General features: G+C 40.2%; 2 protein-coding genes across 2 annotated transcripts in view; one reads left to right on the top strand and one right to left on the bottom strand.

The window, feature by feature from the left end:
- LOC128703132 (uncharacterized) overlaps positions 1 to 4,033 on the top strand; it is a 77,814-nt gene extending 73,781 nt beyond the window's left edge. The window contains exon 6 of the mRNA XM_053797685.2: positions 3,664 to 4,033. Coding sequence (XP_053653660.2) covers positions 3,664 to 3,727 — 64 coding nt within the window. The 3' untranslated portion in view covers positions 3,728 to 4,033. The remainder of the gene's footprint in view (positions 1 to 3,663) is intronic.
- Positions 4,034 to 10,848: 6,815 nt separating this feature from the next.
- Positions 10,849 to 25,213, bottom strand: LOC128703131 (uncharacterized). Its single transcript, XM_053797684.2, has 2 exons — positions 25,031 to 25,213; positions 10,849 to 13,854 (listed from the first exon to the last, which is right to left on the bottom strand). Exon 2 carries the CDS (start codon positions 13,772 to 13,774, stop codon positions 11,558 to 11,560), a length of 2,217 nt encoding a protein of 738 aa, XP_053653659.2. The 5' UTR covers positions 13,775 to 13,854; positions 25,031 to 25,213; the 3' UTR covers positions 10,849 to 11,557.
- Positions 25,214 to 26,980: the final 1,767 nt, after the last annotated feature.

Below are 26,980 nucleotides of genomic sequence, written 5' to 3'. Positions count from 1 at the left end.
GTTCATGGTCAACTCTTACTAGGTGAAGGTTCATGGTCAACTCTTACTAGGTGAAGGTTCGTGGTCAACTCTTACTAGGTGAAGGTTCATGGTCAACTCTTACTAGGTGAAGGTTCATGGTCAACTCTTACTAGGTGAAGGTTCATGGTCAACTCTTACTAGGTGAAGATTCATGGTCAACTCTTACTAGGTGAAGGTTCATGGTCAACTCTTACTAGGTGAAGGTTCATGGTCAACTCTTACTAGGTGAAGGTTCGTGGTCAACTCTTACTAGGTGAAGGTTCGTGGTCAACTCTTACTAGGTGAAGGTTCATGGTCAACTCTTACTAGGTGAAGGTTCGTGGTCAACTCTTACTAGGTGAAGGTTTGTGGTCAACTCTTACTAGGTGAAGGTTCATGGTCAACTCTTACTAGGCGAAGGTTCGTGGTCAACTCTTACTAGGTGAAGGTTCATGGTCAACTCTTACTAGGTGAAGGTTCATGGTCAACTCTTACTAGGTGAAGGTTCGTGGTCAACTCTTACTAGGTGAAGGTTCGTGGTCAACTCTTACTAGGTGAAGGTTCATGGTCAACTCTTACTAGGCGAAGGTTCGTGGTCAACTCTTACTAGGTGAAGGTTCATGGTCAACTCTTACTAGGTGAAGGTTCATGGTCAACTCTTACTAGGTGAAGGTTCGTGGTCAACTCTTACTAGGTGAAGGTTCGTGGTCAACTCTTACTAGGTAAAGGTTCATGGTCAACTCTTACTAGGTGAAGGTTCGTGGTCAACTCTTACTAGGTGAAGGTTCGTGGTCAACTCTTACTAGGTGAAGGTTCATGGTCAACTCTTACTAGGTGAAGGTTCGTGGTCAACTCTTACTAGGTGAAGGTTCATGGTCAACTCTTACTAGGTGAAGGTTCGTGGTCAACTCTTACTAGGTGAAGGTTCATGGTCAACTCTTACTAGGTGAAGGTTCGTGGTCAACTCTTACTAGGTGAAGGTTCGTGGTCAACTCTTACTAGGTGAAGGTTCATGGTCAACTCTTACTAGGTGAAGGTTCGTGGTCAACTCTTACTAGGTGAAGGTTCATGGTCAACTCTTACTAGGTGAAGGTTCATGGTCAACTCTTACTAGGTGATGGTTCGTGGTCAACTCTTACTAGGTGATGGTTCGTGGTCAACTCTTACTAGGTGAAGGTTCATGGTCAACTCTTACTAGGTGAAGGTTCATGGTCAACTCTTACTAGGTGAAGGTTCGTGGTGAACTCTTACTAGGTGAAGGTTCATGGTCAACTCTTACTAGGTGAAGATTCATGGTCAACTCTTACTAGGTGAAGGTTCATGGTCAACTCTTACTAGGTGAAGGTTCATGGTCAACTCTTACTAGGTGAAGGTTCGTGGTCAACTCTTACTAGGTGAAGGTTCGTGGTCAACTCTTACTAGGTGAAGGTTCGTGGTCAACTCTTACTAGGTGAAGGTTCGTGGTCAACTCTTACTAGGTGAAGGTTCGTGGTCAACTCTTACTAGGTGAAGGTTCGTGGTGAACTCTTACTAGGTGAAGGTTCATGGTCAACTCTTACTAGGTGAAGGTTCATGGTCAACTCTTACTAGGTGAAGGTTCATGGTCAACTCTTACTAGGTGAAGGTTCGTGGTCAACTCTTACTAGGTGAAGGTTCGTGGTCAACTCTTACTAGGTGAAGGTTCATGGTCAACTCTTACTAGGTGAAGGTTCGTGGTCAACTCTTACTAGGTGAAGGTTCGTGGTCAACTCTTACTAGGTGAAGGTTCATGCTCAACTCTTACTAGGTGAAGGTTCATGGTCAACTCTTACTAGGTGAAGGTTCGTGGTGAACTCTTACTAGGTGAAGGTTCATGGTCAACTCTTACTAGGTGAAGGTTCATGGTCAACTCTTACTAGGTGAAGGTTCATGGTCAACTCTTACTAGGTGAAGGTTCGTGGTGAACTCTTACTAGGTGAAGGTTCATGGTCAACTCTTACTAGGTGAAGGTTCATGGTCAACTCTTACTAGGTGAAGGTTCGTGGTCAACTCTTACTAGGTGAAGGTTCATGGTCAACTCTTACTAGGTGAAGGTTCGTGGTCAACTCTTACTAGGTGAAGGTTCATGGTCAACTCTTACTAGGTGAAGGTTCATGGTCAACTCTTACTAGGTGATGGTTCATGGTCAACTCTTACTAGGTGAAGGTTCATGGTCAACTCTTACTAGGTGAAGGTTCATGGTCAACTCTTACTAGGTGATGGTTCGTTGTCAACTCTTACTAGGTGAAGGTTCGTGGTCAACTCTTACTAGGTAAAGGTTCCTGGAACAGCTGACAAATGCATTATCATGTACATTATTTAAGGATCCACTGAACTCGTAAATTTTTAAATGCTATTCAAAAGTAAATTTTCAGTATTCAATTTTTTTTTTGTAACTTATTTATTTGCAGTTCTCTTCAGCTTCTTAAGAAAAAAACTGATTTTGATTTATGTATGAAAACTCATTTGATCAAATAACTTAAAAAATTGGCAAATTAGCATATGCAAATCCCAAATTCAATACAAAAATATTTGCACTTAGAATTCATTTATTACAAGAAAATACATTAATATAATAATATTAGCAATTTTAAATTTACAAAGAGTAAGTGAAAGCAAAACTTTATTTTAATAAATCCCATCAACGCTTAAAGTTTGAAGGCTATCACAAAAGGCATTCTCCAGTGATTGCTGATCAGCATTATTATTTTGAAGCCGATGATATTTTTTAGTTATAGCACAAACTTCAGCGATTCCAAATTCAATATACAAATTTATTGCACTGACAAATTTGCCAGCACACAAACTACACAGAATGGATACTACCCTAGCAACACGCTGCCCCAGCCATTAAACATTAAAACCCTTCGGAAGAGGTCGAGTTAAATATGTTGAACGTGATTTAACGGGTTTTTAAAATTCGCTCCCCTCCGTCGAAATTCGCTCTCATCCGTCGTTGAATTAAGAGATACCTTTATTGAACATTTGAAGCTATGTTGCAGAGGGTTTTGGAAGATGAACTCATTCCAGGATGCTGGGAATATGGTAAACAAGATATGATCTATTGTCATGAAGCCCCTGTCTGTTGTCTCCGGATTCTTGCCTAAGTTACTGTGCACCAGTAACTAAGGCAAGATCAGATAAAGGCATCTCGTGTTTTGAGAGACATAAAAACCACTATCATTGACAAGGACACCATAATTACTGAAAAACATTAAGTAAAAACTCTATCAGTTTCGCTCATAGAACCACAACAAACACAATCAGCCAAGACATATCCATCACCCACCAGAGGTATTGCCACAACAAATAGTATTACTAGTATATTTTATGAAGTGCTATATCCAAGCTGGTCACTCAGCACAACGAGTTGCAGACACTCGATATTCAACAACCAGTAACAGCACCACTATACACAACACTTTCATAATACCACCACCAATACGACCACAGAACATAAAGCAATTACTCAGAGAGGAATATGTTAGTGTATATGCAAAGATAAATTAATTTCTAGTCTAGGGATTAAAGTATTCTTATCTGGTAGTGAAAAGATCACACAGCCTAGATGACCAATGTGTAATCGATTACTATTAAAATTAATTACCAACCATGCAATAAGCTAATGTATTTTTGTTTGAACAGTGGCGCGCGTATTGACGAATTCTTGGATGAAATGCTGGAGATGGAAAAGGAAGCATGGAAGTAAAGCGATTGGAAGAGGCTTCGAGGCTTGCAAGAATAAAACCCAGTGCTACATCTATCACCTATATTCAAGATTTCTCTCTTAGAAAAGAGAGACACTGACTGGAGGATAATACTTTTAGAAACCTCACACCTCCTTCTAATCTCCAAGCTACGGATTATCTACATAATATTCACATAATATTCAGCCTTCTTGTTGCAATATTCACCACCTATGCTTCACACCCACATAAGAGCATTGGTATAACTATGTTCATACATTTCCCTCTTTGTTTCCATGTATAACATTCTTTGTCTCCACAGACTCCTCAGTGCTCCACTTACCTTTTTCCTTTCATCAATCCTATTACTCACTCCGTCTTCCATAGACCCATCTGCTGACAAATCCACTCCTAAATATCCGAATATATTCACTTCCTCTATACTCTCTCCCTCAAATTTGATATCCAATCTTTCATTACCTAGATTTTTTATCCTCACGTTGCTCTTTCCTATGTTCACTTTTGATTTCCTTCTTTTACATACCTTTCCAAACACATCCACCAACCTCTGCAACTTCTCTTCAGAATCTCCCAAAAGCACAGTGTCATCAGCAAAAACCAACTGTGGCAACTCCCACTTTGTGTTAGATTCTCTGTCTCTTAATCCCACACTTGTTACCATCTGTAAATATACTGGACAACCATGGTGACATCATGCATCCTTGTGTAAGGCCTACTTTTACTGGGAAATAATCATCCTCTCACGCATATACTCTAACCTGAGCCTCAGTATCCTCGTTAAATCTCTTAACTGCTTTAAGTAATCTACCTCCTATTCCATATATTTGCTCATCTGCCACATTGCTACCCTATCCACCCTATCATATGCCGTTTCCAAATCAATAAAGGCAACGAAACCTTCTTTACCTTATCTATCTAGATACTGTTCAATGTCAACACTTAGTCTATACATCTCCTTCCCTTCCTAAAGCTTCTTCATCTACGATCATGCTCACCATCTTCCTCTAACTTTTTTTCAGGAATAACTTTACCACCATATACCTTATACCATAAAAGGTGTGTGTGTGTGTGTATATATATATATATATATATATATATATATATATATATATATATATATATATATATATATATATATACACACACACACACACACACACCTGACGACACTGGAGGACAGGAGAGATAGGGGGGACATAATAACGACTTACAAAATACTGAGAGGAATTGACAAGGTGGACAAAGACAGGATGTTCCAGAGACTGGACACAGTAACAAGGGGACACAGTTGGAAGTTGAAGACACAGATGAATCAAAGGGATGTTAGGAAGTATTTCTTCAGCCACAGAGTAGTCAGGAAGTGGAATAGTTTGGGAAGCGATGTAGTGGAGTCAGGATCCATACATAGCTTTAAGCAGAGGTACGATAAAGCTCATGGTTCAGGGAGAGTGACCTAGTAGCGACCAGTGAAGAGGCGGGGCCAGGAGCTTGGACTCGACCCCTGCAACCTCAACTAGGTGAGTACACGCACACACAAGAAGAAGCTGGAGGATCAGGCGCATATAACAGGGAGGGCACTGCAATGGATCAGGGAATACCTGACAAGGAGGCAACAAAGAGTCATGGTACGAGAATAGGTATCACAGTGGGCGCGTGTGACGAGCGGGCTCCCACAGGGGTCAGTTCTATATCCAGTGCTATTTTTGATATATGCGAATGACATGATGGAAGGAATAGACTCTGAAGTGTCCCTATTCGCAGATGATGTAAAGTTGATGAGAAGAATTAAATCGGATGAGGATGAGGCAGGACTGCAAAGAGACCTGGACAGGCTGGACATGTGGTCCAGCAACTGGCTTCTCGAATTCAATCCTGCCAAATGCAAAGTCATGAAGATTGGGGAAGGGCAAAGAAGACTGTAGACAGAGTATAGGCTAGGTGGACAAAGACTACAGACCTCACTCAGGGAGAAAGATCTTGGGGTGACCATAAGACCGAGCACGTCACCAGAGGCACACATTAACCAGATAACTGCTGCAGCATACGGGCGCCTGGCAAACCTGAGAATAGCGTTCCGATACCTTAATAAGGAATCGTTCAAGACACTGTACACTGTGTATGTTAGGCCCATACTGGAGTGTGCAGCACTAGTCTGGAACCCACACCTGGTCAAACACGTCAAGAAGTTAGAGAAAGTACAAAGGTTTGCAACAAGGCTAGTTCCAGAGCTTAGGGGAATGTCGTACGATGAAAGGTTGAGGGAAATCGGACTGACGACACTGGAGGACAGAAGGGTCAGGGGAGATATGATAACGATATACAAGATACTGCGGAGAATAGACAAGGTGGACAGAGACAGGATGTTCCAGAGAACTGACACAGAAACAAGGGGTCACAGTTGGAAGCTGAAGACTCAGACGAGTAACAGGGATGTTAGGAAGTATTTCTTCAATCATAGAGTCGTCAGGAAGTGGAACAGCCTAGCAAGTGACGTAGTGGAGGCAGGAACCATACATAGTTTTAAGAAGACGTATGACAAAGCTCAGAAAGCAGAGAGAGAGAGGGCCTAGTAGCGATCATTGAAGAGGCGGGCCCAGGAGCTGAGTCTCGACCCCTGCAACCACAATTAGGTGAGTACACACACACACACATTTTCATCATCATTCACACATGATCACTAACAAACTTCCAGTATCCGCAACCTCTCCTTTAAAGTGGAGGCACTGTGCTTCCTACCTCCAGGGTTCAAATCCGGAAACTGGTTTCTCTGAATCCCTTTACACAATATTACTCAGCTCACATTCCAACAGCTCATCAACTCCCAAAAACCATTCGTCCCCATTCACTCCTGTCTAACACGCTCACACATGCCTGCTGCATGTCACAAAACCTTTTTTATACTCCGTTACTAAATTTAAAAAGAGAAACTTTCGTTTTTCTTTTTGGGTTACCCTGCCTCTGTGGGATATGGCCAGTTTAATGAAAAGAAAAAAAAACTCAAGTCCGTTCTGCCGGTTTCCCTGAATCCTTCCATAAATATTACTTTGGTCACACTCCAACAGCACTTCAAGTCCTAAAAACCATTTATCTTCGTTTTTATGGAACACTCGCGCACGCTTGCTGGAAGTCCAAGCCCCTCGCACACAAAACCTTCTCCAAAGCATCATATTTTGCTCTATCCTATCTAAATGACCAAACCACCTCATCAACCCCTCTTCAGCCCTCTGAATAATATTCTCAGTAACTCCACACCTCCTAATTTCCGCACTACGAATTCTCTGTATAATATTTACACCACAAATTGCTGTTAGACAACATTTCCACTGCCTCCAGCCTCCTTTTTGCTGCAGCATTCACAACCCATGCTTCACACCCATTTAAGAATGCTGGTACCACTATACGCTCATTCATTCGGTTCGTTGCCTCCATGGATAATGTTGTCTCCACAGATACCTTAATGCACCACCCACCCCTTTTTCTTTATGAATTCTAGCGCTTATCTGGTCCCTCATAAACCCATCTGCTGGCAAGTCTACTCCCAAATATCTGAATTCACTTCTTCCATACTCTCTCCCTTCAATGTGATATCCAGTTTTTCTTTAACTCGTTTGATACTGTCGTCACCTTACTCTTATCTATGTTCACTTTCAACTTTCTTCCTTTACAGTCCCGTCAGAACTCGTCCACTAACCTCCTCAGAATCTCCCAAAAGCATAATATCATCAGCATAAAGTAGCTGTGTCAACTCCCATTTTGTATTTGATTCCCCATAATTTAATCTCACTCTCTCCCCAACACTCTAGCATTTACTAATTTTACAACCCAATCTATAAATATGTTAAACAACCATTGTGACATTACAAACCCCTGGAAAGTAATCTTCCTCTATCCTACACACCCTAACCTGAACCTCACTATCCTCATAAAAACTCTTTACAGCATTTAGTAACTTATTACTATTCAGACACTATACATTACAATATCTATCACATTCCTTTACTATCCACCCTTTCATATGACTTTTCTAAATCCAAAATGCAACGAAACCTTCTCTACCTTTTTCTAAATATTGTTCACTTATCTGCTTCAATATAAACACTTGGTCTACACATCTCCTACCCATTCTAAAACCTCCTTGTTCATCTGCGATCCTGCTATCTGTCTTAAATCTAATTCATTCAATAATTACCCTGCCATACAATTTACCTGGTATACTCAGTAAACCTATTCCCCTATAATTTTTTTATTTTTTTCCTCGCTTTTCTTTATATAATGGAACTATACATTCTCTCTGCCAATCCCTAGGTACCTTCCCCTCTTTTATATATTTATTGAACAAAAGTACCGACCACTCCAATACTATATCCCCATCTGCTTTTTAACATTTCTACCATGATCCCATCAGTTCCAGCTGCTTTACCCCATTTCATTCTACCCAGTGCTTCACGCACCTCCCCCAGACTCTCATCCGGCTCCTCATCGCTCATAAAAGATGTTTAACTCCTTGGTCAATGCATGAAATTGCCTCCCTCTCTTCGTTAACATTTAATAGTTTCTAAGAATTTCCCGCCATCTTCCCAATACGTCCAACTCCCCATCTACTAACTCCTCTATCCTGTTTTTAACTGTCAAATCTATTTATTCCCTAGGCTTTTTTAACCTATTTAGCTCCAATTTTTTTTCAGCAAAATTTGTTGACAGTCCCTCACACACTGTCATTTGCTCTTATTTTGCATTCTCTCACCAATCTCTTCATCTTTCGTTTATTCTCCATATACTCCGCCCTTCTTATATCACTTCTGCTTTGTAAAAACCTCTAATAAGCGACCTTTTCCATTTTATCACACCTTATACCTCATCATTTACCAATCACTCCTCTTCTGCCCCATCAATACTGCAGTTTTAAAACTATCCGACCTCTCTTCAACCCTTGCACTACCTGTACTTTCACTACACCACATTTATCCCAATATTTGCTCATCTCTCACCCTAACTTCCTCCTCCCTTAGTTTATTAACCTTCACCTCTCTCTTACTTGCTGTTGTCAATTTCCTTTTGCTCCATCTACCTCTTACTCTAACTCTAGCTACAACTAAATAATCTGATGTATCAGTTGCCCTCTCTATAAACATGTACATCCTGAAATCTACCCATCAACCATTTATCCACCAATACATAATCTAACAAACTATTTTCAGTACGTGCTATATCATATCTTCTAAACATATCCTCTTTTTATTAAAATTTGATTTACTTATTACCAAACCTCTTTGTATACATAGTTCAATTAAAGGTTCCCCATTTTCATTTGCCCTTGGTACCTCAAACTTACCTACTACTACCCTTCAACAGCATTTAGTTCCCCCACCACAAGTATTCTCTCACTTGATTCAAAACTACCCAGTCACTCCCTCAACATCTCTCTCCTCTACACTTCTTTCTTCTCCATGTGCATAAACACTTGCTAGAAAACACTTTTCCCCTCAGCCTCTTATTTTACTCCATATAACCCTTTAATTTATACATTTATATTCGCCCTTTTCCTGCCATAACTAATCCTTCAACATCATTGCTACTCCTTCCTTATCTCTAATTCGAAACCTATGACCTAATCATATTTCTCCCCACTGAAACTCTCCTACCCCCTTCAACTTTGTTTCACTTAGAGCCGGGACATCCAGCTTCTTTTCATTCATAACATCCACAATCATCTCTATCATCCGCACAACATCCACGCACATTGAAATATCCCAACTTAAAGGTTTTCTTCTCTTTACATTCAGTAAGCTATTGTGCCTATTTACATTTAGTAAGCTATTGTGCCTATTTACATTTAGTAAGCTATTGTGCCTATTTATATTTAGTAAGCTATACAGGAAAAGGGGTTACTAGTCTATTGCTCCGACAAAGGCACAAAACAGTGTAGCTTTGAGAATTTTAGTGATTCTCTGCATTAGAAATTTCAAACCATAATTTATTGACAGTGCATTAGCAGTTAGATAACTTTTAATTTTGTAACAGTTGCGAATTATCTTAAGTTATGTTATTAACTGACTTTGATAGTTCAGGTGTATACATACAGTTATTTACCTGCCTCCACCTGAGGTAACATGCCCACCTCAGTGTGTTATTTTTAATCTTTATATTGTTTCAACACACTTTACTATTTAGGCATGCGTATATTTTTAATAACTTATACATCCTGATGCTAATAAATTACCATTGTAATTTTGAATTTAAATAAAATTACATAAAAAATCTTTCCTTGACGTGGACGTTCAAGACTTCGTGGATTTCCTTCTCATGTTGGAAGTGTCATGAGGTTCACGGATGACTGTCAGTGGGTAATGAGCCACGAGGGTTCTGGCACACTTCACAGGGGACTCAGTCATGGTACAACAATATACGCACAAACAAGAACAAAGAATATGAAATTGAGACAAAACTGAAGAAATTACATAAAAGAAAAATGACACTGTACTATGCATTTATAAAATTATAGAAAACACAGAGAGAGAGAGAGAGAGAGAGAGAGAGAGAGACAGAAAGAGAAAGAGAGAGAGAGAGAGAGAGAGAGAGAGACAGACAGAAAGAGAAAGAGAGAGAGAAAGAGAGAGAGAGAGAGAGAGAGAGAGAGAGAGAGAAAGAGAGAGAGAGAGAGAGAGAGAGAGAGAGAGAGAGAGAGAGAGAGAGAGAGAAAGAGAGAGAGAGAGAGAGAGAGAGAGAGAGAGAGAGAGAGAGAGAGAGAGAGAGAGAGAGAGAGAGAGAGAGAGAGAGAGAGAGAGAGAGAGAAAGAAAGAGAGAAAGAGAGAGAGAGAGAGAGAAAGCGAAAGCTCACTGAACGCTGATTACTAGAAGAAAAATATGCAGAAATACAAAAAGTAATTATCAAAAAGTAATAAATCAAAATAATTTTAATGGTAAGTTGTCCCTACTCACAAAATTTCACTAAATTACTGAATTGCACTAAAATAATAAATCAATGTAAAAAATGTAAAAAAAATAACTGAGAAAACTTGGAGCTAATTTTAAAAAATGCAAAATATATAAAAAGAAATATATCCGCGGACAAAGACATAAAAATATAAGTGTGCAGATATAGGGATATGTAATCACATTAGAATTTGGTTACATCTTTATAAGAACTCACAATGAGAGTTGTGGTAGCCACAACAGGTTCTTTACAGGTTCTGGCAGTCTGGTATATGTACAAATAATCAAACTAAATGTAAATTATGTGGACAGTCTTATAATCACATTATTGAACACATGTGTTTGGTTGCCCACTTCTTAATTAAGGAATATAGAGACCGACATTATGATAACCTGTGTGATGTGTAATTTATCTTACTAAGAGAGAATATCAGACTAGGTATATATGCAAATATCCTGAGGTTGCTTGTAGCAGGCAAAACAAAGTATCTAAATCCCTGTATACACTGCTGGTAATCCTTTTTAGGGTCTAATTCCTAGGTCTTTTGTATATTTAAATTTTCTTGATCTACTGTCCATAGGATAAATATAAGCTGCACAATTAACTAGCACCTTTGGTAGCAAAATCTTAATCTAGATCAAAGAGGCTGATTTATAAGCAAATGATTCGCTTGTGCAACTTAGAACTGCATGATAACGGTGGTGGTCTACACTCAGGCTTGTGCATTCATGATGAGCAAAGTTTTGAGTAGTTCTTGCCGTTGAGATAGTTCGTCAAGCTTACAATAGATAATATTTCGCACCTTAAATGTCTTGAGGAATGGTTGCAGAGCCACAGATTATTATTATTAGTATCATAGGGGAGGGAGAGCCACAGAGCTTCAAGCGAGTATAGGTTGTTATGTGGCTGAATTCGCACTGGGGGTTTCAAGGAGATTCAGACAATGGTAGTTGTCCATTACCCCAGACTCACGTAAAAGATGGACAACTTCATCTGTGATCACTTTAGGTACCTGATCAAATAACTGACGCAGGAGCTCGGCCACATGCACAAAAATATTCTGAAACTTGGTTATATCCATTATTGCTACATTGATAGTCTTTTCCAAAATTCCCCGGATCGTTACAGAAGGGTCTAATGTTTCTGCGGGAGAGTCAGAATTAGGTGCCTGAGCAGACTCAGGAGGTTGCTGGTTAAATGATGATGGCAAAGCAGAAAACTGCTCTTTGAGCGTCATTGCAATATGCAAAGCACAATAGAAGTCCCTCAGTCCTTTGTGCGGTAGAGAGTACTGTTTCTTGACGCTATGCTTTGTCGTAATGGGTTTCAAACAAAGAAATGTTGAAAAGACCTCTTGGGAAGGCAACTCTTGAGTGCTAGAAACAGTGCATAATCGATTTATCATCTCATTCTCAAGGGTCAACTGGTCATGTGGGAAGGTCTCTACCGCTACCACATACATCTCTCTCAAAATATTATTAACCTTATAATCTAGGTCCCTCTTACTCATTTCCTTGAACCTTGGATTTATAATCACTAATCTCTCTTTTAACTTCTTTTGCCACATTAGATGAATTTCATAGTAAAGTTCCGTTTCGGTGAGAGACAACAAGTTTAAATTTTCTGATTTTTGGTTCAAGATGTAAATAAAGAATGTTAAATTAAGAGGGAGTCTTAAGTGTTCCTGAAAACTTGTTAGTCTTATCACCACATCTACCAGTTTGTTAGTGCTATGATTACTGTTTGTTTTTTTAGATATCTCTTGATGAGTCCGTTGAACGAACTGTGGCATTACTTGATCAGTTATTCCTTGTAATTCAATATTTGTCACATCATATTCTTGAGGGATCATCCGCTCGAATATTTCAACTTTTTCTGGTCTTGATGCGCACAGAAATGTTGTGTGAGAAGAATTTTGGCATTCGTGTAAAAGACTTTTGATGAGTTTTTCAGATTGCTCGTTGATTTCATCCAGGCTGTCAACTATAATTAGGAGCTTACAAAGTTTCATAACTCTTAGCAGGAGGTTCTTAAAGTTCGTAGAAACATCAGGCATCAACATGTCCAAGAGACCGTGAGGGGATTTGATGATAGGGTCCCTGCATTGTACCCACAGCAGGAGTTCATAATAATCTAAGCCTTCCATCATACCTTGACCACCTTGTATCCATTCTTCTGTGATTAACTTCATTAAAGTCGTCTTGCCGCTTCCTGCCAAACCTTCCAGAAGGAGTACTTGAGGTCGTGTCAGTAAACTTTGTTGCAGCGAGGCTGAGGTCGTAGAATATGCGGCTGTGTTATGAACAAGCTTAAGAAGTTGTTTATAGTCTACACTTTCACCTTCACCACGTTTTCCCTGTTTCACTTCGACATCAACAAATATTTCACTTACTTTTAGGCGCAAATTCTTGATGATGAAAGACAGAGGGTTTAAATAGCATTTTTTTTGGAAGCAGTCTTTCAGTATTGCACTACTCTTCTCTATTGTAAGTTCCTTCAGATCATCTCTGATATTTATTACTAAATCATCAACGCCAAAAGTTTTATTCGTGATGAGTTTCAGATCTTCAGTGATCTGCTTGATCTCTCTATCCACTTCGTCCTGATCCCGTTTATACCGATCTCTCGATGTCTTAAGACAGTTAAATAAAAGATCTAGTAACTCCTTTGTCTTTTCATTTATCTCTGTATCAGTGAATGAATGTTTACCGTGAAGAACATCATTCCTCATATCCTTTATAGCAGTCACATAGTACTCCATTTCCGTACTTTTATCACGCCACACTAAGTCATTGAACGAGGCCACATTTTCACAGGCAAGTTTGATGCAATGATAGAGCATTGATACATCAAACATTGATCCATCTACACTCATATTTATTAAATTCTCTTGAGCTTTGTCAAAATCTCTTAGTTTCCCTGACACTTTCAAGTAATTTGCAGATGATTTTGGATTCAGTTTTTTTAAATTTTTTAAGTAATCATCCAGTTTCATGTTACTAGGTTTATCTGGGGTTCCCCAACAGAATGTTTTATGTAAGACACGTTGACCACAGAGTTTAACAGCCATTATCATTCTCAACCCATTAAGTTCCTCCATTGACAAGGCATCCATTATGTATTATGAAGAGTAGGTCCTGATGATCTACAATACGAGAATCTCCATTAGATCTTGACTCCCTTTTGTCTCCTCATCTGGAAAAGAAACATTACATGAATTAGTGATGATAAAAGAAGCGGATTGACTGTTGAAACAATAGCATTGCACTACGTAGACTGACTGTTGAAACAAGTATAGCATTACAGTACGTAGACTGACTGTTGAAACAAGTATAGCATTACAGTACGTAGACTGACTGTTGAAACAAGTATAGCATTACAGTACGTAGACTGACTGTTGAAACAAGTACAGCATTACAGTACGTAGACTGACTGTTGAAACAAGTAAAGCATTACAGTACGTAGACTGACTGTTGAAACAAGTAAAGCATTGCAGTACGTAGACTGACTGTTGAAACAAGTATAGCATTACAGTACGTAGACTGACTGTTGAAACAAGTATAGCATTACAGTACGTAGACTGACTGTTGAAACAAGTAAAGCATTGCAGTACGTAGACTGACTGTTGAAACAAGTATAGCATTACAGTAGACTGACTGTTGAAACAAGTATAGCATTACAGTACGTAGACTGACTGTTGAAACAAGTATAGCATTACAGTACGTAGACTGACTGTTGAAACAAGTATAGCATTACAGTACGTAGACTGACTGTTGAAACAAGTATAGCATTACAGTACGTAGACTGACTGTTGAAACAAGTATAGCATTACAGTACGTAGACTGACTGTTGAAACAAGTATAGCATTACAGTACGTAGACTGACTGTTGAAACAAGTATAGCATTACAGTACGTAGACTGACTGTTGAAACAAGTATAGCATTACAGTACGTAGACTGACTGTTGAAACAAGTATAGCATTACAGTACGTAGACTGACTGTTGAAACAAGTATACCATTACAGTACGTAGACTGACTGTTGAACCAAGTATAGCATTGCAGTACGTAGACTGACTGTTGAAACAAGTATACCATTACAGTACGTAGACTGACTGTTGAAACAAGTATACCATTACAGTACGTAGACTGACTGCTGAAACAAGTATACCATTACAGTAAGTAGACTGACTGTTGAAACAAGTAAAGCATTACAGCACGTAGACTGACTGTTGAAACAAGTATAGCATTACAGTACGGAGACTGACTGTTGAAACAAGTATACCATTACAGTACGTAGACTGACTGTTGAAACAAGTATACCATTACAGTACGTAGACTGACTGTTGAAACAAGTATACCATTACAGTACGTAGACTGACTGTTGAAACAAGTATAGCATTACAGCACGTAGACTGACTGTTGAAACAAGTATAGCATTACAGTACGTAGACTGACTGTTGAAACAAGTATAGCATTACAGCACGTAGACTGACTGTTGACACAAGTATAGCATTACGTAGACTGACTGTTGAAACAAGTATAGCATTACAGTACGTAGACTGACAAGTGTAGACTGACTGTTGAAACAAGTATAGCATTACAGCACGTAGACTGACTGTTGAAACAAGTATAGCATTACAGTACGTAGACTGACTGTTGAAACAAGTATAGCATTACAGTACGTAGACTGACTGTTGAAACAAGTTTAGCATTACAGTACGTAGACTGACTGTTGAAACAAGTTTAGCATTAACAATACGAGAAGTGATTGTTGAAACATATATCATTTTCAAGATGTATGTTAAAAAATGTATAATTTTTCAAGGCGCAGACTGAAACATTATATTAGCAGCAGCAGACTGCGTCCTGAAATGTGTGTATTATTACAAGCAGCAGACTGCATGCTAAAGGATGTATATTACAAGCAGCAGACTGCATGCTAAAGGATGTATATTACAAGCAGCAGACTGCATGCTAAAGGATGTATATTATAAGAAGCATACGGAATGCTGAAACATACATATGACAAGTAGCAGAATGACTGCTGAAACATACATATGACAAGTAGCAGAATGACTGAAGATTGAGACACTTATGCAGCATATGGGAATCTTTATTCAGGAAACGTTTCGCCACACAGTGGCTTCATCAGTCCAATACAAAGAGGAAGGCGTAAGGAGAGGAGGAGTATGAGGTAATCAGTCCCTCAGCCTGCAGTCGATGTGTTCAGTCCATCAATCTTGTAGAATGTACAGCATAGGGCCGTAGACGTGGCTTATATACTGTAGTGAGGTGAGGTGAAGCAGGCGGAGGCGGGGTCATAGTGGTACCATCCACTAGTCGAAGTAGGTCTTTGTCCAAAGGTTGAACAAGTGTTGAAGAATTCTTTGTAACAAGATCCCATGATGCTGCAGTGTCTGACAGTTGTGATGAATGGTTTGAAAAAACGACAAGTTGAAGATAAGTGTCTCATGATGGTAGGATTGCTGATGTTCCTTTTTTCTGTCTCATGAACATGCAAGATTTCAGGTACGTCTTGCTACTTCTTCCTTACACTTAGGTCACACTACACATACATGTACAAGCATATATATACACACCCCTCTGGGTTTTCTGCTATTTTATTTCTAGTTCTTGTTCTTGTTTATTTCCTCTTATCTACATGGGGAAGTGGAACAGAATTCTTCCTCCGTAAGCCATGCGTGTTGTAAGAGGCGACTAAAATGCCGAGAGCAAGGGGCTAGTAACACCTTCTCCTGTATATATGTTACTAAATTTGAAAAGAAAAACTTTTGTTTTTCTTTTTGGGCCACCCTGCCTTGGTGGGATATGGCCGGTGTGTTGAAAGAAGATATATATATATATATATTATATATATATATATATATATATATATATATATATATATATATATATATATATATATATATATATATATATATATATATAACATAATTTAGCTATAAAAATATGCTAGTTTAAGTTTATTCCAAAAATATTCCTTTAATTTAAGAAAAATCCATTTTTTTGAGAGAGTTTGAGCAATTCGGCAAGTTTAGCTTATTTTAAGCATGACTCAAACACATCAAACACAAACACACACACACACACACCCTCTGCCACTGTCCCCCCTACAACTCTGTATCCTTCTTCCCTCTCCCTACCTACCTCGCCCTTTCCTTCCCTGCAACAAACACCCACCTCCACACACACACACTCACTCCTGAAAATACATAAGCTCTTCTTTCCATGGTAAAAATAAAAATGGGTTACCAAAGAGCAAGACGGAGAACCAGGGATTTGCTGGATGAGCCTGGGAGGGAAGACTGGCAGGCAGAGCTCACAAAAAGGGAGGAGTGGGGAATGAAGCTAGAAGAGCTTGGCAAGAAAATGAAAGAGAGGATAGCTGCAGAGAACTGGAAATTGGAGCTACAAGCCTTAGCAGCAGAAGCTAAGATACAGTGATTAGAAGAGCAACTAAAAAATCTGAAACAGCCTAAAGTAAGAAAGTACAGCACAGCCATGACATCAGGAACTTCTATATCAGTCACAGACAAGGGAAGTGTAGGGAGCAATGGAACTATACTGTATGCGACGGCCCTCTCAGACCCAGGGCCTGGGACAAGATGAGGAGCACATCAAGAACATATGAGGAGACTACAGACAATGAAAGAGCTAAGCTATATGCAGAGACTCTAACACCCAACTGCAATGGCCAAGAACAGCTGACCAGGAAAGGCAGACCAGCCCATGGGCATCAGCCAGGGAAGAAATCAAAGGAAAGAATGCTTCAATGGAAGGAACTAAGTCACCTCAGGAGATTCAAAAGGGGTTACAGTGAAAGGACTAAAGGGAGAGATAACTTTTTGTCTATGGGTTCCAGGAGGACGAAGAGGATACCTATGAGGCAAGAAAACAGGAGGAGAAAAAAAGATTGAAAGTATCATGAAAGCAATAAGTGAAGATGACATGACTCAGATGAAAAATTTTTGGAGAATTGGTTGGTTTACAAGAGGAAAAAAGCCAGTCAAAGTGATTTTCAAGGCAGACTCAGCTTGAAACAGGATCCTGCAGGAGAAAGCACAACTAAGGGACAATGCGGAATCCTGGAGAGTGTACCTTAATTGAGACAGAACACAAGAAGAAGAGGATACAAAGATGAAAGGAGGAATGAGAGGTAATGACAGAGACGAGGAGGAGAACCCAAACCCAGGTGGAAGAGCAAACACACCCTCCTCTAGAAACACCCATAAATGGAATCCAATCATGACAACCCCACCCCATTACAAACCCCACCCCTACAGCAACCCCCACAGGCACTCTGCCCCCACCCCATCACCACCCCCACCTCAACCCCAATAGGCCCCTGCCAGGGCTTCTGCTCCCCAACCCACTATTCTCCCTGGACCACAGTTTTAGAAAAGAAGCTGAAGGTTTGGTATACAAATGCAGATGGAATAACAAATAAATGTGAGGAGTGGCATCAAAGAATCAATGAGACGTCCCCCAGACATCACAGGAATCACAGAGACGAAACTCACTGAGAGAATAACAGATGCAGCCTTCCCACTCATATATCAGATCCCGAGAAAAGATAGGAGCAGAGAGGGTGGAGGGATTGCACTGCTCATTAAAAACTGATGGGGGTTTGAGGAAATGGAAGGAATGGATGAGATTAGAGAAATGGATTACATAGGTACAATTCAGTCTGCGGAACATAAGGTAGTCACTGCAGTGATGTATAACCCACCACAGAACTGCAGGAGGCCAATAGGGGAATATGAAAAGAACAACAGAGCAATGGTGGATACACTAGCTGAAATGGCCAGAAGGGCTTACTTTTTTTTTTTTTTTTTTTACACAGGGTTTGACAAGGTTAGGTTAAGGATCCCTAGCTTTACTGACAAGCTATTTACAAGTTAAGGATTCCTAACCTTATTGACAAGCTAGGAGGTGTTACCTACATCATCTCATTTGAAAGCATTTTATTGTTATGAAACATACAAGTAGGGAACAGGATGAAGTTAGAGCCATCTGTGGGCCAGCATTTTCATTTAATCAACTGACTTTATATCGTTGACATCATAATGCTGTATGAATGTGTTCCAGACTCGAGTTATCTTGGGGATAAATGATCTCAGATGAAGTGATGTTCTGGAGAAGAGTACAGTCAGAGTGAAGTTGCTGCTTTCTGCCCGCCTTGTGGTATAGAAGCTTGTTTCACGCTGTCCTCGAAGTGGGCCCAAGTGTGGTACTTTGGCAATGTTGGCCTTGTACATAACAGTAAGGCCACCCACATCCCTCCTGTGTTGAAGGCTCTGCTGAAATGACAGATCTCTCCAGGATGGGTCCAGGCGAGGGATGAGACGTCTTGCTCTCTTCTCTGCTCTGTCAAGCAGTCCCAGATGAGAGGGGGGACAGGCAAACCAAGAAAGTGGAACATAATCAAGGTATGAGTGTACATGTGCCTCATACAGAATCTTGCAACCCCTACTGTCAAGCAGATGCAAGATACAGCGAAGTGCTACAAGCTTCCTGGCTGCCTTGTTTGTAAGATTTACAATGTGGTTCTTCATGGTCAGTTCAGAGTCAAATTTCACCCCAAGCATATCAACTTCTTCCCGAGGTACCAGCACTCTCCCACACATACTTGCTACTCTCTCTCTCTCTCTCTCTCTCTCTCTCTCTCTCTCTCTCTCTCTCTCTCTCTCTCACTCTCACTCTGTCTCTCTCTTCCTCTCCACTTCCTCTTTCTCTTCCTTCTCTTTCTCCTCCCCTTATTTCTCCCTCCCCTCTATCCCCCTTGCCTTTCCTTAACTTCCTTTCCCCCCCTCTCTCCCTGTACCCCCTATCCTTCCCCCATCTCTCTCTCCCTCTGCCACTGTCTCCTCCTCCCACTCTCTATGCCTCTCCCTCCCTACAACAAACACCCCCTCCACACACACACACACTCACGAACACACATCACAAACGACCACATGAAAATACATAAGTTTTTCTTTCTATGGTGACAAAAAAATCTGGGTTGCCAAAGAGCAAGATGGAGAACCAGGGGACTAATGAATGAGCCTGAGAGGGAAGACTGGGTGGCAGACCTCACGAAAAGGGGGGAAGAGTGGGGAAGGAAGCTAGAAGCGCTTAGCAAGATAATGGAGAGGACAGCAGAGAGCAGGAAATGAGAGCTACAAGCCACAGCAGCAGAAGCTAAGATACAGAGCAGAGAAGAGAAACAGTCTTAAGAATCGAAGAGCAGCACAGGGATGACATCAGGAACTGCTACATCAATCACAGACAAGGGGACTGTAGGGAACAAAGAAGCTATATTTTATGAGGAAATGGTATGGTGATACCGACAAGATGTGGAAAAAGACACTTATGTACAGTTCAGGACATTTATTAAAGGAAACGTTTCGCCACGAGTGGCTTCTTCAGTCCTAATACAGAGAAAAATAAGAAAACATTTATATATATAGTGGCAGGAGTCAGGTGAGGTGACGCGTGGGTAGAGGTGGTAGTAGTAGTAGTAGTAGTAGTAGTAGTAGTAGTAGTAGTAGTAGTAAGGAACTAAGGAGGTGAGGCAAGAGAGGGACCTGCTGGCATCAAGTAACACCAGTTCCCAGGATGGGTAATATCCTCTTGCTTAGTAATTTTGAAATACTGTAACTACCGGATTTTTGCTTTATAGTGTTACTGACAGAAATTAGTGCAGCTTCAATGCATTTTCTCCGTCTTAAGTCGTCTTCTTTAATAACTAGTTTAGCTTCATTGAAGCTGCATTAATTTCTGTCAGTAACACTATAAAGCATAAATCCGGTAGTTACAGTATTTCAAAATTACTAAGCAAGAGGATATTACCCATCCTGGGAACTGGTGTTACTTGATGCCAGCAGGTCCCTCTCTTGCCTCACCTCCTTAGTTCCATTACTACTACTACTACTACTACTACTACTACTACTACTACTACCACCTCTAACCACGCATCACCTCACCTGACTCCCGCCACTATATATATGTGTGTTTTCTTAGTTTTCTCTGTATTAGGACTGAAGAAGCCACTCGTGGCGAAACGTTTCCTTTAATAAATGTCCTGAACTGTACATAAGTGTCTTTTTCCACAAGCTATATTTTATCCGGAGGCCCTATCAGACCACTGTGGAGGCCGGAAAAAAGACAAGGAGCACATCAGGAACAAATGAGGGAATTGAAGAAAATGAAGGAGATAAGCTATATGCAGAGGGCCTAACAAACCACAGCAGTGCCCAGGAAAAGCTGGGAAGGAAAAATGACAGACCACTGAACACAGGAACATAACCTAGAGAAGAGATTGAAAGAAGGAATGCTGCAATGGATGCAACTAAATTATTTTAGGGGATGTAAAGGAAAATGCAGTGGGAGGACGAAAGGAGAGGTCAGTTTTTGTTTACGGGATCCAAGAAGTTGAAGGTAAAACTTATGAAGCAAGAAGATAGGAGGAGAAAAACGCAGTTGAAAATATCATGAAAGAAATAGCAAAAGACAACATGACCCAGTTGACAAGTTTTCTGAGAATACGGTGCTGTGCAAAATGAAATAAAAATAGCCGAATCAGGAGAAGGCAGAATCAGGAGAAAACACAACTAAGGGACAGACCAAAGTACCAGAGGATGTATCTTGACCGTGACAGAACACAAGAAGAATGGCAGAACCTGAAAGAGAGGGTACAAAGACACAAGGGGGAACAAGAGGCAAAGACGGAGATGACCAGGAGAACCCAGACTCAGGAGGAACAGAAAATACAATCTCCCTCAGAACTACCCACTAATGGACCTCAACCACGACAACCCCAATGCAACCAAACAATCTAACCCAAAACACACACACTGTACCCATTGCCCCCCACCCCCTTCATCACAAATTCCACCCCCACAACTACCCTATAGTTCTGCACAAGGTCTCCCACTCCCCCAACTCCAATGTTCTCCCCAGACCACAGTTTTAGAAAAGAAGTTGAAGGTTTGGTATGTGGATGCAGATGGAATAACAAATAAATGTGAGGAGTGGCATGAAAGAATCAAGGAGATGTCCCCAGACATCATAGAAACGAAACTCACTGGGATAACACTCGCAGTCTTCCCACCCGGATATCAGATCCTGAGGAAAGATACAAGGAGCAGAGGAAGAGGAGTTGCACTGCTCATTAAAAACCGATGGAGATTTGAGGAAATGGATGGAATGGACGAAATTGGCGAAAGGGACTATATAGTAAATACAAGAGAAGAATATGAAGAGAACAACAGATTAGTGGTGGACACACTAGCAGAGGTATCCAGAAGAGCTCACACGGGTAGAATAAAGTTACTAGTTATGGGCAATTTCAAACACAAGGAGATTGATTGGGAAAACCTGGAGCCACATGGGGTCCCAAAACATAGAGAGTAGTTTGGAGTAGTTTGGACATTGAGGATAACACACATGAAAGGCCCCTTGGAGCTAAGGATCACGTGGTTTTGAGCTTTGAATACATAATATAGTTACAAGTGGAGAGGGTAACAGGAGTAGGATGGATAAAGCCAAACTACAAAATGGGGAACTACACAGGTATGAGGAACTTCCTGCAGGAGGTTCAATGGGAAAGAGAATTGGTAGGAAAGTAAGTAAACGAAATAATGGACTATGTAATAACAAAATGCAAGGAGGCAGAGGAAAGGTTTGTACCCAAATGCAACAGAAATAATGGGAATACGAGAATGAGCCCTTGGTTTACCCAAAGGTGTAGGGAGGCAGAAATTAAGTGCAAAAGAGACTGGAAAAAGTACAGAAGAAAAAGTACCCAGGAAAATAAAGAGATTAGTAGAAGAGCTAGAAACCAGTGCGCACAGATAAGGAGGGAGGCCCACCCACAGTACGAAAACGACATAGAATCAAAAGTCAAGTCTTACCTGAAGCCGTTATATAGCCACATTAGGAGGAAGACAACAGTCAAGGATCAGGTAATCAGGCTGAGGAAAGAAAGTGGGTAGCTCACAAGAAACGACCAAGAAGTATGTGAGGAGCTCAACATGAGATTTAAGGAAGTATTTACTGAGACACAAAGGACTTCCAGAAGTCAGAACAGAGGGGTACACCAACAAGTGTTGGAAGAAATACAAACAACTTAGGAGGGGGTGAAGAACCTGCTAAGTGACCTTGATACCTCAAAGGCAGTGGGACCAGACATCTCTCCATGGGTCCTTAGAGAGGGAGCAGAGATGCTGTGTGTGCCACTAACAACAATTTCCAACAAATCCATTGAAAATGGACAACTACCTTAGGTATGGAAGACAGCAAATGTAGAACCTATTTTTAAGAAAGGAGAAAGACACGAAGCACCAAACTATAGAGCAGTCTCACTGACGTGTATAGTATGCAAAGTCAGGAAGAGAGTGGTGGAGCACCTAGAACGGGACAAGATTATAAACAACAACTAGCACAGCTTCATGGAAGGCAAATCCTGTCACAAACCTACTGGAGTTTTATGACAACAGAAGACATGAGAGAGAAGGGTGAGTAGATTGTATTTCCTTGGAATCCAAGGACTTCGACACAGTTCCTCACAAGAGATTAATGCAAAAGCTAGAGGATCACGCACCCATAACAGGAGAGGGCATTGCAATGGATCAGAGAATTCTTGTCAGGAAGGCAACAATGATTCATGGTATGTGACAAGGTATTAGAGTGGGCGCCTGTGACGAGCGGGGTTCCACAGCAGTCAGTCCTAGGGCCAGTGCTATTTTTGGTATATGTGAATGACATGACAGAAGGACAGATTCAGAAGTGTCCCTGTTTGCAGATGATGTGAAATTAATGAGGAGAATTAAATCGGATGAGGATCAACCAGGACTACAAAGAGACCTGGACAGGCTACAAGCCTGGTCCAGCAACTAGCTCCTTGAATTTAGCCCCGCCAAATGCAAAGTCATGAAGATCGGGGAAGGGCAAAGAAAACCGCAGACAGAGTATAGTCTAGGTGGCCAAAGACTCCAAACCTCGCTCAAGGAATAGGATCATGAGGTGAGTATAATACCGAGCACATCTCCTGAAGCGCACATCAACCAGATAACTGCTGCAGCACATGGGCGCCTGGCAAACCTGAGAAGAGCGTTCCGATACCTCAGTAAGGAATCATTAAAGACTCTGTACACAATGTATGTCAGGCCCATACTGGAGTATGCAGCAATAGTTTGGAACCCAGACCACGTTAAGCACCTCAAGAAATTAGAAAAAGTGTAAAGGTTTGCAACAAGGCTAGTCCCAGAGCTAAGGGAAATGTGCTAAGAAGAAAGGTTTAGGGAAATCGGCCTGACGACACTGGAGGACAGGAGGGTTACGGTAGACTTGACAACGACATACAAAATACTGCAAAGAATTGACTAGGTGGACAGAGACAATGTTGGTACACAGTAACCAGGGATCACAATTGGAAGTTGAAGATTCATATGAGTCAAAGAGTTGTAAGGAAGTACTTCTTTAGTCATAGAGTTGTCAGGAAGTGGAATAATCTGGCAAGTGAGATAGTGGAGGCAGGAACCATGAATAGCATTAAGATGAGGGAGAGGGGAGAGAGAGGACCTACTAGCGATCAATGAAGAGGCGGGGCCAGGAGCTATGTCTCTACCCCTGCAACCATAAATAGGTGAGTGCAAATAGTCGAGTACACACATATATATATTATATATCCTGCCGAATAAGCCAAACCGATAGTTTATATATATATATATATATATATATATATATATATATATATATATATATATATATATATATATATATATATATATATATATATATACATATGTATATATATATATATATATATATATATATATATATATATATATATATATATATATATATATATATATATATATATATATATATATATATATATATGATACTTTGCATCATAGAAAGCAGTCTCTGATATCACCATAATTATTGTTTGATTCACGTTATCATCTGTCAAAATTTTATTCTTGGGTTATCCCAGGTTCTCTACACATATGTTGCTGTGTATGATAATCTATGTAACTGTATTTGTGTATACCTGAATAAACTTACTATTCAATAACAATTTACGGTATTTAAGTGATCTGTGCACAAATAGGATTAAAATAAACATCCCGACATTTAAGAATTTTCCAGAATTGAGAATTAACTTCAACATCAAACATAACGTATTTCACAGAGAAGAATACACTATTTAGTGCTTATATTCTAGAATTTAATATTAATATCAAGGTCTTGTGGTAGTGTTAAGTAATTTTGACTGGTGGTGAAGCGACAACAAGTGAACACAGATGCTGTGTAGTTGATAAGATTTTTGTCCATAAAACAAACTGAGACATTCACTTACATTCCTCAGTTGGACGGTGCGTAGTCTAGTGCTTTAAATGTATATTACTGTCACTTGTGGCTCAAGGTTATATTTAACAAGCAGAGTATTGATGAAGGCAGCAGCAGCACCACCACCACTGTGGAGCTGGAGGACTGGCACAGCCCACTGGCTCTTACCGTTTTCTTTCTACTATTATTACCATCACATGAAATACATTACATAAAATGAGATTACCAAACTTTAAGTTTGATAGCATAAATATTATAAACTGATTTGCTTAATAAGGAGTTCTAATAAAAAACGCAACGAATTATTCGTTAAAAGGTCGTGACGATATACCTTCCTAGGAATAAATGATTTATCAAGCGGAAATGATAAGCAAACATACCTAGAATGATTGCGCGGCCAACATATCGTACCGCATTTTAAAGAAAACTAGACTGGCAGACTTAAATATAAACATATCTCAATATATCGGGAATAAACATTGGTTAGCCAGGTAAGCAAATAAGATGTATGAAGCATTTAGTTAGAGGTGGGAGCTGTTATTCTGTTATTTACTAATGGAGATGATAAAACTTTATAATACATTTATTTGTGGCCCGGTGGCCTGGTGGCTAAAGCTCCCGCCTCACACACGGAGGGCCCGGGTTCGATTCCCGGGGGGTGGAAACATTTCGACACGTTTCCTTACACATATTGTCTTGTTCACCTAGCAGCAAATAGGTACCTGGGTGTTAGTCGACTGGTGTGGGTCGCATCCTGGGGGACAAGATTAAGGACCACAATGGAAATAAGTTAGACAGTCCTCGATGACGCACTGACATTCTTGGGTTATCCTGGGTGGCTAACCCTCCGGGGTTAAAAATCCGAACGAAATCTTCTGTATTATCAAAGCAAGATTCATCCCACCCCCAGGCGCTGTATAATCCTCCGGGTTTAGCGCTTCCCCCTTGATTATAATAATAATAATAATAGTAATGTTTTACCAACTTAGAGAAGGTGTCAAATAACACTCACGTCACTCAGGATATTGTTGATGTTATACTCTATCTTGTGCTAATATTACTTATTTACCGCCGCTATAAACACATTGCGTCACAGACACCATGAATACTTTCAGCAGGAAAGCAAACTTGTTTCTATGTTTTACTTCTCAGTTTTCAAGGCTCACGCTTCACACGGTGAACGCCCGGGTTCGAATCCCAGCGAGGATAGAAATATTGGGTATGTTTCTTTACACAAGCTATGTTTCCCATCAGTAAAATGGGTACCTGGGTGTTAGTGGACTGGTGTGGGTCACATCCTGGAACAAAATTGACCTAATTTACTGAAATGCTCAGCATAACAATCGGCTTTCTATATAGTAGTATATCATTGTTGTCAGCTATGTTCAGTATACCTTGTACATGTACTTACTTGTAGAAATAAAGATATATTATTATTATTATTATTATTATTATTATTATTATTATTATTATTATTATTATTATTATTATTATTATTATTATTATTATTAATTTTTATTTACATACTGGCCGATTCCCACCAAGGCAGGGTGGCCGGAAAAGAAAAACTTTCATCATTCACTCCATCACTGTCTTGCCAGAAGGGTGCTTTACACTACAGTTTTTAAACTGCAACATTAACACCCCTCCTTCAGAGTGCAGGCACTGTACTTCCCATCTCCAGGACTCAAGTCCGGCCTGTCAGTTTCCCTGAATCCCTTCATAAATGTTACTTTGCTCACACTCCAACAGCACGTCAAGTATTAAAAACCATTTGTCTCCATTCACTCCTATCAAACACGCTCACGCATGCCTGCTGGAAGTCCAAGCCCCTCGCACACAAAACCTCCTTTACCCCCTCCCTCCAACCTTTCCTAGGTCGACCCCTACCCCGCCTTCCTTCCACTACAGACTGATACACTCTTGAAGTCATTCTGTTTCGCTCCATTCTCTCTACATG

The sequence above is a fragment of the Cherax quadricarinatus genome, chromosome 85 (genome assembly GCF_038502225.1).
Source record: "Cherax quadricarinatus isolate ZL_2023a chromosome 85, ASM3850222v1, whole genome shotgun sequence".
NCBI classification, from domain to species: Eukaryota; Metazoa; Arthropoda; class Malacostraca; order Decapoda; family Parastacidae; genus Cherax; species Cherax quadricarinatus.
The sequence above is the reverse complement of the archived record's forward strand: the minus strand, read 5'-3'. Positions and strand labels throughout refer to the sequence as shown.

Coding starts and splice junctions, on each gene's coding strand:
- LOC128703131 (XM_053797684.2), bottom strand. CDS start 13,774: ATGGATGCCTTGTCAATGGAGGAACTTAATGGGTTGAGAATGATAATG.